The following is a 14,759-nucleotide window of genomic DNA, read 5'->3' on the forward strand; positions in this document are numbered from 1 at the left end:
AGCTTGCTGGAACTCTGTCCAAGTGGAACTGGACTAAGAGGTGAGTTAAAAAACCAAAGTTGAAAACAAGAGGTTGTAACAGGGGTCAAGTTCCTGTGTAGGGTGAGTGTGTACCTGTGTATTGTAAGTACATGAGTGCTGCGAGTGCACGTGGAACTGGACTAAGTGGTGAGTTAAAACAGGAGGTTATAACAGGGGTCATAGTACCTGTGTAGTGTGATTACCTGAGTGTTGTCTGAGTAGTGTGTGTGGATCGTTAGTACTTGTGTATTGTCAGTGCACATAGATTTGCGAGTGCATGTAGGTCTGCGAGTGCACGTAGGTCTGCGAGTGCCTGTGTATTGTCTTGTTGAGTACCTGTGTATTGTCTTGTTGAGTATTAGTGTCAGGAATCTAGTTGTTAGGTAATTTGGATAGGGTATAATCCCCAATCCTCATACAATTGAATAGGTGCGATGCCCGGCAGGTGTGGAGAAGAGACTTGTTGTACATCTTGCTCCATGTATGCGTTCCTTGATCATCCTATCGAGGGTGAATACTACTGTGCAAAATGTAAGCGCATTGTTTCCCTGTTGTACGAGGAGGATTTGGATTTTGTGGGAATTTCAGAGACCTGGTTCAACAGCTATCATGATTGGCTGGCAAACATTCAAGGGTATACCCTTTATCGCAACGATAAAGATAGGGTAAAAAAGGGGGACGAGTATGCCTATATATCAAGAATAATGTACAAGTGAATGCGAGAGATGACATCACCAAGGGAGCTAGGGAGGAGGTGGAATCCTTATGGGTAGCGCTCCAAAGGGATGAAGCTAAGGGGAAAATAATACTGGGAGTATGCTATAGGCCCCCTAACCTGAGGGAGGAAGGGGAGACAGATCTCCTATCACAATTTGGATTAGCAGCAAGGATGGGAAGTGTTATCATAATCGGGTATTTTAATTATCCAGACAGACTGGGCGGAGGAAACCACGCATTCATCTAAGGCTTGCCAGTTCCTAAATGTCTTGCAGGACAATTTTATGGGTCAGACGGTAGACGCACCAATTAGAAATAAAGGGTTACTGGATCTACTGATTACCAACAATACAGACCTGATCACGGATGTGGAAATACGGGGCAATTTAGGTAACAGCAATCACAGGTCAATTCGCTTCAGTATAAATCACACAAATAGGAAACAAGGGGAATACAAAGACACTGAATTTCAAAAGAGCCAACTTCCTAAACTACAAACCTTGCTAGAAGGCATAACTTGGGATAAAATCTTAGGAACAAAGAACGAGGAGGAGAGATGGGTCTGCTTTAAGAGCATATTAAAGAAGGACATTAGCCAATGCATCCCATTGGGTAATAAATTTAAAAGAGCGAACAAAAGTCCTGGATGGTTTAACTCCAATATAAAAATGCATATAAAAGCAAAGGAGAAGGCCTTCAAAAAATACAAGGTTGAGGGATCATCATCAGCATTCAGACTTTATAAAGAATGCAACAAGAAATGTAATGGTGCAATAAGGACGGCTAAGATAGACACATAGCGGAGGAGAGCAAAAAAAATCCCAAGAAATTCTTTAAGTACAGTATGTAAACCGTAAAAAAGGGAGGACAGACCATATTGGCCCTATAAAGAATGAGGAAGGACATCTGGTTACAAAGGATGGGGAGATGGTGAAGGTATTGAATTTATTCTTCTCCTCAGTCTTCACGAAGGAATCGGGGGGGCTTCAGTAACCAAAACTGCAGTGTTTATCCTCATGACACATCACAGGAAGCACCTCCATGGTTAACAGAAGACAGAATTAAAATTAGACTTGGGAAACTTAACATTAATAAATCACCGGGACCAGATGGCTTGCACCCGAGAGTACTTGGGGAACTCAGTCAAGTAATTGCCAGACCATTGTGCCTAATTTTTACTGACAGTCTACTGACTGGAATGGTACCAGCTGATTGGAGAAAAGCCAATGTAGCACCAACATTTAAAAAGGGCCCAAAATACATCCCTGGGAATTACAGACCAGTTAGCCTAACATCAATAGTATGTAAACTCTTGGAGGGGATGATAAGGGACTATATACAAGATTTTAGTAATGAGAACGGTATCATTAGCAGTAATTAGCATGGATTCATGAAGAATCGTTCTTGCCAAACCAATTAACCTTCTATGATGAGGCGAGTTGCCATCTAGATAAAGGAGACCCGTAGACGTGGTGTATCTGGGTTTTGCAAAAACATTTGACACAGTTCCCCATAAACGTTTACTGTACAAAATAAGGTCCATTGGCATGGACCATAGGTTGAGTACATGGATTGAAAACTGGCTACAAGGGCAAGTTCAGAGGGTGGTGCTAAATGGGGAGTACTCAGAATGGTCAGAGGTGGGTAGTGGGGTCCCCCAGGGTTCTGTGCAGGGAACGATCCTATTTCATTTGTTCATAAACGACCTGGAGGATGGGGTAAACAGTTCAATCTCTGTATTTTGCAGACGATACTAAGCTAAGTAGGGCAATAACTTCTCCGCAGGATGTGGAAACCTTGCAAAAAGATCTGAACAAATTAATGGGGTGGGCAACTACATGCCAAATGAGGTTTAACTGTTTGCCGATCAGCCACCGCAGTTGTACAACTGCGGCAACATGGCTCGGCTGCACGAATCGCCGTTATGTTACATCGCTTCCTTTTTTGGCCACTAGTGCTCGCCCACAGAGCCAATGCGAGTGCACAGCGGTCACAATCACCACTGGGCTCCTGCGATCACTTGGGGCACACCGAGAACTGTGTTTGTAAACACACAGTTTCCGGTTCTCTAAGGGGAGAAGAGACAGATAGTCTGTTCATACAGAGTATGAACAGTGATCTGTCATCTTCCCTACACAGTCCCTTCCCCTCTTCAGTTAGAACACACCCTAGGGAACACAATTAACCCCTTGATTGCCCCCAAGTGTTAACCCCTTCCCTGCCAGTGACATTTTTACAGTAATCAATGCATTTTTATAGCACTGATCGCTGTATAAATGCCAATGGTCCCAAAAATGTGTCAAAATTGTCCGATGTGTACGCCATAATGTCGCAGTCCCAATTAAAATCGCAGATCGCCGCCATTACTAGTAAAAAAAAAAAATAATAATAAAAATGCCATAAAACCATCCCCTATTTTGTAGACGCTATAACTTTTGCGCAAACCAATCAATATATGCTTATTGCAATTTTTTTTTTTTACCAAAAATATGTAGAAGAATACATATCGGACTAAACTGGGGAAAAAAAATTGTTTTTTTCTATATATTTTGTGGGATATTTATTATAGCAAAAAGTAAAAAATATTGCGTTTTTTTCAAAATTGTCGCTTTTTTTTGTTTATAGCGCAAAAATTAAAAACCACAGAGGTGATCAAATACCACCAAAAGAAATCTCTATTTGTGGGAAAAGAAGGATTTCAATTTGTTTGGGTGCAACGTTGCAATTGACAGTTAAAGTCACGCAGTGCTCTGGTCAGGAAGGGGGTAAAATCTTCCGGGGATGAAGCGGTTAATGTAGAAAAATGTAAAATAATGTAAACTATACACTAGGGGGAGAACCTCTGGGGGAATCTAGGGTGAAAAAGGACCTGGGGGTCCTAGTAGATGATAGGCTCAACAAGCTGCTGCTAACAAAGCAAACAGAATATTGGCATGCATTAAAAAGGGGGTCAATTCCAGAGATAAAATGATAATTCTCCCGCTCTACGAGACTCTGGTCCCGCCGCACCTAGATTATGCTGTCCAGTTCTGGGCACCAGTCCTCAGGAAGGATGTACTGACAATGGAGTGAGTACAAAGAAGGGCAACAAAGCTAATAAAGGGTCTGGAGGATATTAGTTATGAGGAAAGGTTGCGAGCACTGAACTTATTCTCTCTGGAGAAGAGACGTTTGAGAGGGGATATGATTTTTCAATTTATAAATACCGTAATGGTGACCCCACAATAAGGATACAACTTTTACGCAGAAGGGGTAAACAAGACTCGTGGCCACTCATTAAAATTAGAAGAAAAGAGGTTTAACCTTAAACTACGTAGAGGGCTCTTTACTGTAAGAGCAGCAAGGATGTGGAATTTCCTTCCACAGGCGGTGGTCTCAACATACTAATAGTTTCAAGAAACTATTAGATAAGCACCTGAACGACCACAACATACAGAGATATACAATGTAATACTGACATATAATCACACACATAGGTTGGACTTGATGGACTTGTGTCTTTTTTCAACCTCACCTACTATGTAACTATCTAACTTGACTGGCCTGCAAAGAGTCCTGACCTCAATCTGATAGAACACCTTTGGGATGAATTAGAGCGGTCACTGCGAGCCAGGCCTTCTCGTCCATCAGAGCCTGACCTCACAAATGTTCTTCTAGAAGAATGGTCAAATATTCCCATAGACACACTCCTAAACCTTGTGGACAGCCTTCCCAGAAGAGTTGAAGCTGTTATAGCTGCAAAGGGTGGGCCAACTCAATATTGAACCCTATGGACCAAGACTAGGATGCCATGAAAGTTCATGTGCGTGTAAAGGCAGGTGCCCCAATGCTTTTGGTAATATAGTGTATTTGCTGGCATGCCTGTGTTTAAGACTTTTTACTTATATAAGGACTATAGCATAGAAGTTTCAAAAACCATTTGTTCTCTGTAAGGATCTGTCATTAACCAGGGACGGCAAGAGCAGTGCATGATTCCTCAAACCGATGGAGTCCTGCATGTCGTATCTGCGGAGGTGCGAAAGATGCTGCTTTTGTGCATCTGCATTGTATTACAGCATTAAGGGTGGGAGAAGGGGCGAGGCCCCAGCAGGCTTGAAGTCTCATTGGCCTACATTCCATTCTGTAACTAGGTAACTGTTTCAGGAGATGGGGCTTGCAGGCTTGACGCTTCATTCTGCTTCGCTATCACATTGCTCGGGCTGAAGACTGCATCTGATGCACATTATCACGCCCAGATAACTGGATTTCCTGACTGCTGCATATCAGAGGGGGGGAAACCTATATTACACTGCAGTGTACTGCAAGGTACCCTCCCGGTCACTGCAGAACATGGTGGGGTAGCGTCTGTACTCCCAGCAACCATTCTCCTATATGAAGAAGCTAGAAAAAAAAAAGGAGAGGATGGCAGAAAAGTGGCAAAATGCTGTGCTAATGCTGTGAAGTCCTTATGACTACAAGAAACTTCCAGGGCACACCCCCTGGCACCACCTTTCCATATCCCTGAGGTCATCAGGATTATTCAGTACTGCTATGCAAAGGGCAATGAGGATGTGAAAACTGCAGTAATAACCAGAAACGCTTTGCAATGCACTACACTAAAATGTGATTGGTCGATACCAGCTATGGCACTTTAATTGCACTTCACACTTCTTTATTACATAAACGCGATAGTCTACTGCCAACCAACCATTACAGAAGCGATGAAGGACCACGGCCAATCAGGTCCCTCCTGGTGCCCTCCAGCTCTGGCAAACCTCTAATTCCCAGCATGCCCTGAGCAATAGAGGGCACTAGGTTACCCAATCAGAAATCTGACAGGTTGACATGAGATTTGCAGCCGACGGCATCAGCCAGTCATGCCCATCCCTGATCCCCACTGCAGTCCCTGGGTCTCTCTGAACTTAGCAGTGCTGCTGCTGAGCAAGGTGCACTCATCCATAGCACAGAGATGCTGATTTATCCATTTAGAGCTGAGTGCTTGCAGCAGATGGCTGCTGAGTGTTTGCAGCAGGTAATCAAACAAATGTGCTTTAGCCCCCGTTCACATCGATGCGATCTGACAGGTCAAATCGCACCCTATTGCCGGCAATAGGAGCGTCCCAATCGGTGCAACGCCGCAGCGATTTCCAAAAGAAGTTCCTGCACTACTTTTGGCGACTTTGAGGGCGACTTCAATCGACATCTGTGCATGAACCTGCACAGATGTCTTTCAAGTCGCACCGATTGACTGAAATGGGGCTTTGAAATCGTGCGAGTTCAGATAATGTTGCACGATTTCAAAGCTGTGTTCAGTGTGAACGAGGGCTAAAGCTCACCATACATGATACAATCTGGCTATACAGTCTTTCTATGATCACCTTGAAGCTTACCACACACACTTCAATCTGATTGTACAATCTACCAACAAGTATGTAATATAAAGGCCTGCCTGGTTGTAAGTAGATTGATTGGATACTGTCGGTAGGTCCTCATATTGAATAGCTTTGGTAGATTTTACAGAGATTGTATGGCAAATTGCAACACGCATGGTGAGCCTTATGCCGCGTACACACGAGCGGACTTTTCAGCATCAAAGGTCCGACGGTATTTCCGACGGACTTTCAATGGAGTTACGACAGACTTTCGACCGACCGGACTTGCCCAAACACGAACGGACTAAAGTCCGTTCGAAAATCCATTGGTTTGAACGTGATGACGTACGAAGGGACTAGAATAAGGAAGTTCATAGCCAGTAGCCAATAGCTGCCCTTGCGTCCTTTTTGTCCATCGGACTAGCATACAGACGAACAGATTTTTCGACCAGACTTGAGTCCGTCGGAATGATTTGAAACATGTTCCAAATCTAAAGTCCGTCTGATTTTCGACAGAAAAAGTCAGCTGAAGGTCAGATGAAGCCCACACACAGTCGGAACAAATTCGTCGGACAACCAGTCCGGTCGAAAAGTCCGGTCACGGCTTTAAGCTCACCACACAAGTTACAATCCGATTGTACAGTCTCCTTTAGATCTACGAACAACTATGTAGTGCAAGGGTCTGCCTAGCTGGATACAATAGGTAGGTCCTCCTATTACATAGTTTTGGTACATCTAATGCTGACTGTACAAGGATTATATGATCAGATTGTAACATGTAAGGTGACCCATAGATTTACCAAACATAACGTGAGGACCTACCTAAACTATCCAATCAATCTGTATCCAACCAGGCAGGCCCTCATTGGTAGTTCTAAAGGATAATCTGACCATACAATTTTTGTACAATCAACTTTACCAAATCTATGGAATACAAGGGCCTACCTCAAATATCCAAATCTGTATTTGATCAGACAGGCCCTTGTACTACACAGTTGTTGGTAGGTCTAAACAAGGTTGTATAGTCAGATTTTACTGTGTGTGGTGAGCCTTAAGCCTAGTACACACTAAGGTTTTTTTTTTTTTTTTTTTTCGTTCAGCCCAGCAGCCTAAATGAAAAAAAAAACTGAAAGAGCTCAGGAGGGAATCCTGTACTAACAATCGGATGTTAGTACAGTGATCTCCCCTGCAGAGTTATTGTGTTCTGACAAGAGGACAACCCCCCACCCCAGCCAGAACACTCTGGTCATCGCTCACAGCCATTGGTGGTGATTGGATGCCGATCGCCAGACCCTTTTTGGTCATGCCCATTTGACAGAAGCCGGACCAGCAGCCGTACACACGGGCCGAATGTCAGCTGGTTTCTATTAAACCGGGCCGATATCATCCGATATTTGGCCCATGTGTACGGGGCTTTAGAGTCATCATATACATTATAATCTGACCATACGTTCTCTGTACAATCAACTTTAGATTTACAAAAATGGTAAAATGTAATATGGGGACATAACTAGTATACTCAATTTGTAGCCAGCCAGACACAGTCTTGTACTACACATTTGTAAAAAGACTTATACTAATATAGCATATACTTCAGTTATCTGTAAATTGTAAAAATGTTTTCTATTTTTGGAAAAAAAAAAAATATATATTTAATGATAAAATCAAGTTTGTAAATGTTACAGTGTTGCCAAACCAAGTCATCAGAGCATTGATAAACCCCAATAAAAACATCCTAATATAAAACCACAATAAAAACATCCTAATAAAAAACATTCTAATCATTTCAAAGGCGATTCAACTTTTCCTTCTGACATAGAGAGGACCTCCTTCCAGGAGAGCATTACTGCAGCATTGTCTCTTCTATCAGAGGGATAGGTGTGATCCAGTACTGCACCACCAGAGGTACCCCAGCTTAACCGTACACCACTATAACTTCCCAAGTGCACTACTGCTAGTACGTATGATTAAAGGCTCATTTACACTGCAACCCCCGCGTTCACTGGGCGGTCCTGCGTACACATTTACATACATTTCTTGCCTTTTTTTTTCTAACTGCATATTCTCGTGCAAAAAAATGCAGCATGCTGTACTTTTTTTTTTTTTTTTTTTTAAGCGCACGTGACAACACCGCAATGATGTAAACCAGGCTTATCAAAATACATTCATTTTTCTTTCATATGCGTTCAAAAAAGCGTTCGCTTGCATATGGTGCAAATGAGCCTTATCCCAGCAAAACAATCGAGTACTGTCCATGATGGGTTTTTTTTTTAATTTGCATTAATTGTTACATTTTCAGGACAAGCTTTTGGGGTGTTGCCAGAGAACACCCTGAAATCTTGTCCTGAAAAATGTAACTGTTAGCACAAATAAAAGAAAGTATCACAGACAGTACTTATTTTATTATTTTGTTGCAAGTGCGCTGATACGGCTGCAATCACCCCCCCCCCAGGGTAATTAACCCTGCACAACTTTCCAGCTAACCCAATGGGACGCCCCGCTCCCTGCAGCAGCCCTGAAAGTGAGGCCAAACCAGATCAAACTGGTTCGTACCCAGGCAATCTGATACCCTAATGCTCATTCTCGGTATTCAGGACGCATTAAACAGCAGAAAAGTGACAAATGATTTGGAGGTTCTGCTATTCCGATCAGTGCAGCGCCAGCTCTGCATAGCGGCTGAAGTCACTGACACACACACACCCCCTTCACACGGTCATGCAGAGAGCACAGATGATCATTTCACATCCCTTGCAACATCCTTGCTGTTCTTTTTAGCAGAGTGCAGGAGGATGATTCCTAAGATCTGGGCCAAGACACTATCTGCATGGACTTTACATGTTCTCCCTGTGCTTGCGTGGGTTTCCTCCGGGTACTCCGGTTTCTTCCCACACTCCAGAGACATACTGGGAGGTTGACTGTCTAAATCGACCCTAGTCTGTATGGGAGGTGGGACCTTAGATTGTAAGCTCTTGAGGGCAGGGGCTGATGTGAATGTACAATATGTAAAAGTTCTGCATAAAATTGTTGACATTATATAAATGCCTGTAATAAAGGATTAGCTCCCAAAGGGGTACCGCACTTTGCTCAATGCCCCAGATCCTGCTACAAGTACGTGAATAAGTTAGTTTGCATGCCTGATACACATACTGCAACCAGCTTGTACAATTTCTGTTGGATTGTTTAGACATCTCAATGTCTATGGAAGCAATTAAGATATACCCCCATATGTCAGATTGTACAGAGATCTCAATGTCTCTGGAAGCTATTGAGATACAACTCTTTGGATGGATAGTACAGAAAACTCAGTTCTATGGAAACAATTAAGATACAACCCTTCCCCTGAATTGTGCAGAAATCCCAAGGTCTATGGAAGTGATTGAGATGCAACTCGTCGGTTGGATTGTACAGCCATTGTAATGTCTATGGAAGCAATTGAGATACAATTCTTTGGATTGTACAGAAATCTCAAGGTCTATGGAAATTATTAAGATACAACTGTTTGGTTGGGTTGTACGGAGAGCTCTATGTCTATGGAAGCAATTAGGACCGCTTGGGCTAATTTGGGGGAGCCGGATAACTTCACCAGAACCGTTTGATCCAATTGTACAACTAATAATGAAAAATCTGGAGGTGAATGGAGCCATCCCACCATCCTCTTTTTTTTATGGTTACCATTTTTTCCCCCAAATCTTCCTGCAATCATTCATGGTGAGATGGAAAAGACTGCAGTAGGTGACCACACTAATGCAGTCCTCCAGTGAACCTGAATCAGGGGGGCTGCTGATTGGACGCTGGTGGCATCCGATGACAGCGGGCAAGCATGTGACCCAGCAAAGTGTGCAGACAGTGCCAGGGTACCCTTCCCTGGGTGACAGCATGGTGCCACCCATCCTCTATAGACCAGACACTGCCATCCTGCCATGGCACACTGGAAGGGATGGGGGAGGCCTGTACTGCAGTCAGCAGAGATGCAATAAATTAATGAATGGATGGATGGATGGGTCAGCATCATCAGAGCCATCATGGGCATCCTTGGCATCTGTTACTTACTTGTTAGCACCGCATAGACGCACTGGAGCACCGGCTGGTACTTTAACCCCCTAAAGGCCGAGCTGGGGATCCTCTCTTTAATCCCTTCGTAGAATATTCTCCTGGCCACCTCCTGGTCCGAGGCATGGAATTCACGAATATACAGCTGCTGCTCCTTGATGCCATCCTCGGCCCTGGAGCCAGGGGGCGCCAGAGAGGAGGTGCTGCTGCAGCTGGGCAAAGGGGGCCACATCTGGGCCGGGGGGACAATCAGGGGGTCCTTCTGGGGCGCCGCTATGGAGCTGGGATCGTCTGCCAGGATTCCCGTCTCACAAACCATCTTTGGAGGCAGAAAATGCATGCAGATCGGGGGTGCGGAGGGGGTGCAGAGGCTGCACAGGGGGGGGGTGGCAGGAGGTGCAGAGTGGAGAATGGGATGGAGAGCTGGGCTGGCTGAGGACGGTGTGCGCTGAGCGGCCGGGAAGCGGTAAAGAATGTGCTCTGCATGTTACACCACTATTTATATTGCAGCAAAGCCGGTACACTGTGCGAGCACCGAGCTTCCAGGGCCCTAGCACCGACCACATTGGCTGCCAGTGCCCTCCATGTGATGCCTGGGAGGAACCATCACCCCAGCTTACACCCCCCCCCCCCCACATCCAGGCGATGACAAGGGACGAGCATGACTCTGCAGGTGGAGCCCGGGACCGAGCTGTCACATTACTCAGCTGGGAGGATAGGAGAGAATAATGGACCATCACCCGGCATATGACACTGCAGCCAGTCACTATTCACTGCACGGAGGGCTGAAGTGCACATATCCAGTTATATTAATTACCGCACACTCTTTATAGTTATACTCACTGCAGGGAGGGCAGAAGTGCACCTATAGGGCCAATATCATCTACCTGCGGCCAATGTCATCTATCTGCACATACATACACATTGTATTAAATACTGCCCACATGGCCTCATCAATCATAATTATATTCACTGCACGGAGGGCTGAGGTGCACACACCAGTTATATTAATCACCGCACACTCTTTATAATTATACTCACCGCAGGGAGGGCAGAAGTGCGCCTATAGGGCCAATATCATCTACCTGCACATACATACAAGTATTAAATACTGCCCTCTACATTGCTTCATTATAATTTATATTCACTGCTCAGAGGGCTGAAGTGCACATATCCAGTTATATTAATTACCGCACACTCTTTATAGTTATACTCACTACAGGGAGGGCAGAAGTGCGCCTATAGGGCCAATATCATCTACATGCGGCCAATGTCATCTACCTGAACATACATACAAATTGTATTAGATACCGCCCACATGGCTTCATCGTAATTATAGTCACTGCATGGAGGGCTGAAGTGTACACACCAGTTATATTAATATGCCCTCCCTGCAGTGTATAAGAAGTATATCATATGGCTGCATATAGTGTCATGTGCAGGATGATAATGGCCCTAGGTGCACTTCTGCCCTCCTTGCAGACAATATAATTATAATGAGGCCATGTAATGGGCAGTATTTAGTACAACGTGTATGTACTATATGTGCAGGGGGATAATATTTGTCCTAGGTGTACTTCTGCCCTCCCTGCAGTGAATATAATTATAATGAGGCCATGTAGTGGGCAGTATTTAATACAACTTGTATGTATGTTGTACATACAAGATGATATTGGCTCTAAGTGCACTTCTGCCCTCCCTGCAGTGAATTAATATAATCATATAACTCAGGGCTGTCTTTAAGGCAGGACAAAATGGGCAGCTGTCCTGGGCCCATTCGCCCTGGGCCCAGTCATTGTTGTGGGGCCCAAAGCAGCTTCCCCTTGAGCCTACACTGCTTGAAAATAGTTGACAAGTGGATTCAGGAGGGGCCAAGAAAATGTTTGCCCAGGGTCCAATCAATATTAAAGACAGCCCTGATATGACTGCATATAGTGTCATATGCAGGGTGATATATTGGCCCTTAGGGCCATTATCATCACCCATTTAGGATGCAGTCATTATAACTATAATGGTTCACTGCAGGGAGGGCAGAAGTGCACCTAGTGCCAATATCATCACCCTGCCCATACTGTTCATACCAGTTATATTAAATGACTGCGCACTACATGGCCTCGTTATAATTATATTCACTGCACGGAGGGCAGAGGTGTACATTGTGCCATCATCACCTGGCACATGACATGGAGTCATTGTAATTAGATTGACACATTGCACAGAGGGTAAAAGTGCATATTCTGCCATTAAAACCCCGCACATGGCACTACATGGAGTCATTATAATTAGATATTATCATATTATTATATTAATGGTTCACTACACATAGAGGGCAGAGAAGTGCCATTCACCACCCTGCACATAATTATCAGTTATATGTAATTACCGCACACTATATTGACTCATTATAACTATATACATTCATTGCACAGAGAGCAGAAGAGCACTCTATACCATTATCACCACTCTGCTGTCTTCCTATCACACCACATGTAGTCATTATAACAATATACAATATATTAATGATTCACTGCACGGTGGGCAAAAGTGAACATTGTGTCATTATCATTACAGGCACATTCATACTAGTTTCATCAATTACCGCACATAATCATTCATAGGGTACAGAGGGTAGACCTGTCCAGGATCACATTGTACTATATGCAGTCATTATATTTCCATTAAAGACCACACACAGGGCAGAAGAGCACATTGGCCATCATTACCCTGTGCATACATACCAGTTATATTATTTACCGCACAGAATCATTCCTGGGGAAATCTTTACTGGATTACATTGTAGTTCATTCAATGCCTACACATGGTTGTACATAGGGCAGAAGAATATTATATAATATTAGGGTCACCTTGCAAATTACATGATACCATAACAATTCTATATATGCAATCATTGGGCACTGAGAACAGAATAATATTCTTGCAGGTTCACACTGCACAGTGCACTGCATGTGATCATTATAATTACAGTAATTACTGCACAGAGGGCACAAGAGCACATTGTGCCATTATCACCCTGCACATACAGTACATGACCCTTTATAATAATCGTTGCACTGAATGGGGAATGTCTCCATGGGGCACAGAGGGAGAAGTGTACACGATCACAATGCACTGCATGCAATCATTAGAATTACAATAATGCCTGAACATGGGGCACAGAGGCCATGAGGATTATTATTGTAATATCATTCTGCAATACCTGAAGGTATTCTAATTATATTAATGACTACACAGAAGGCAGAATAATATTGGTGTAGGATGACTCTACAGTATACACATTACACTGCATGTGGTCATTATAATTATATTGAGTCATTGCACATGTGGCATAGGGCACTAATGTACTTTGCAGCATGAGACTGCCCATTACACTGCATGCAGTCATATAATAAATGACATATTAATGACTACAAATACTCACTGCAGAGGGGACATACAAGGCAGAAGAGCACATTATGTCATTATCATCCAGCACATAAATATAGAATTATTCATGAGGCAGAGGGGGCAGACATGTACAGGATCATACTGCACAACATGTAGCCATTATAATTACAATAATGACTGAGGGCAGAAAAGTAGATTCACTCTGCAAGTTACTCTACATGCATAAATATACAGAGTATGTATATATATATATATATATATATATATATATATATATATATATATATACACATACAGTATCTTACAAAAGTGAGTACACCCCTCACATTTTTGTAAATATTTTATTATATCTTTTCATGTGACAACACTGAAGAAATTACACTTTGCTACAATGTAAAGTAGTGAGTGTACAGCTTGTATAACCATGTAAATTTGCTGTCCCCTCAAAATAACTCAACACACAGCCATTAATGTCTAAATCACTGAATGGGGAGCAGGTGTGTTAAATTTGGTGTTATCGCTCTCACTCTCACATACTGGTCACTGGAAGTTCAACGTGGCACCTCAAGGGCAAAGAACTCTCTGAGGATCTGAAAAAAAAGATTTGTTGCTCTACATAAAGATGGCCTAGGCTATAAGAATATTGCCAAGACCCTGAAACTGTGCTGCAGCACGGTGGCCAAGACCATACAGCGGTATAACAGGACAGGTTCCACTCAGAACAGACCTCGCCATAGTCGACCAAAGAAGTTGAGTGCATTGCTCAGCATCATATCCAGAGGTTGTCTTTGGGAAATAGACGTATGAGTGCTGCCAGCATTGCTGCAGACGTTGAAGGGGTGGGGGGTTAGCCTGTCAGTTCTCAGACCATACGCCGCACACTGCATCAGATTGGTCTGCATGGCTGTCGTCCCAGAAGGAAGCCTCTTTTAAAGATGATACACAAGAAAGCCCGCAAACAGTTTGCTGAAGACAAGCAGACTAAGGACATGGATTACTGGAACCATGTCCTGTGGTCTGATGAGACAAAGATAAACTTAGTTGGGTCAGATGGTGTCAAGCGTGTGTGGAGGCAACCAGGTGAGGAGTACAAAGACAAGTGTGTCTTGCCTACAGTCAATCATGATGGTGGGAGTGTCATGGTCTGGGGCTGCATGAGTGCTGCTGTCACTGGGGAGCTACATTTCATTGAGGGAACCATGAATGCCAACATGT

The 14,759-nt window shown here is 43.6% G+C and overlaps 1 protein-coding gene across 1 annotated transcript in view; it reads right to left on the reverse strand.

The window, feature by feature from the left end:
• Positions 1-10,604, reverse strand: part of NAT8L (N-acetyltransferase 8 like) — an 82,969-nt gene extending 72,365 nt beyond the window's left edge. The window contains exon 1 of the mRNA XM_073610917.1: positions 10,140-10,604. Coding sequence (XP_073467018.1) covers positions 10,140-10,479 — 340 coding nt within the window. The 5' untranslated portion in view covers positions 10,480-10,604. The remainder of the gene's footprint in view (positions 1-10,139) is intronic.
• Between the last annotated feature and the right edge of the window lie 4,155 nt (positions 10,605-14,759).

This window comes from Aquarana catesbeiana, linkage group LG01 (genome assembly GCF_042186555.1).
Source record: "Aquarana catesbeiana isolate 2022-GZ linkage group LG01, ASM4218655v1, whole genome shotgun sequence".
NCBI lineage: Eukaryota > Metazoa > Chordata > Amphibia > Anura > Ranidae > Aquarana > Aquarana catesbeiana.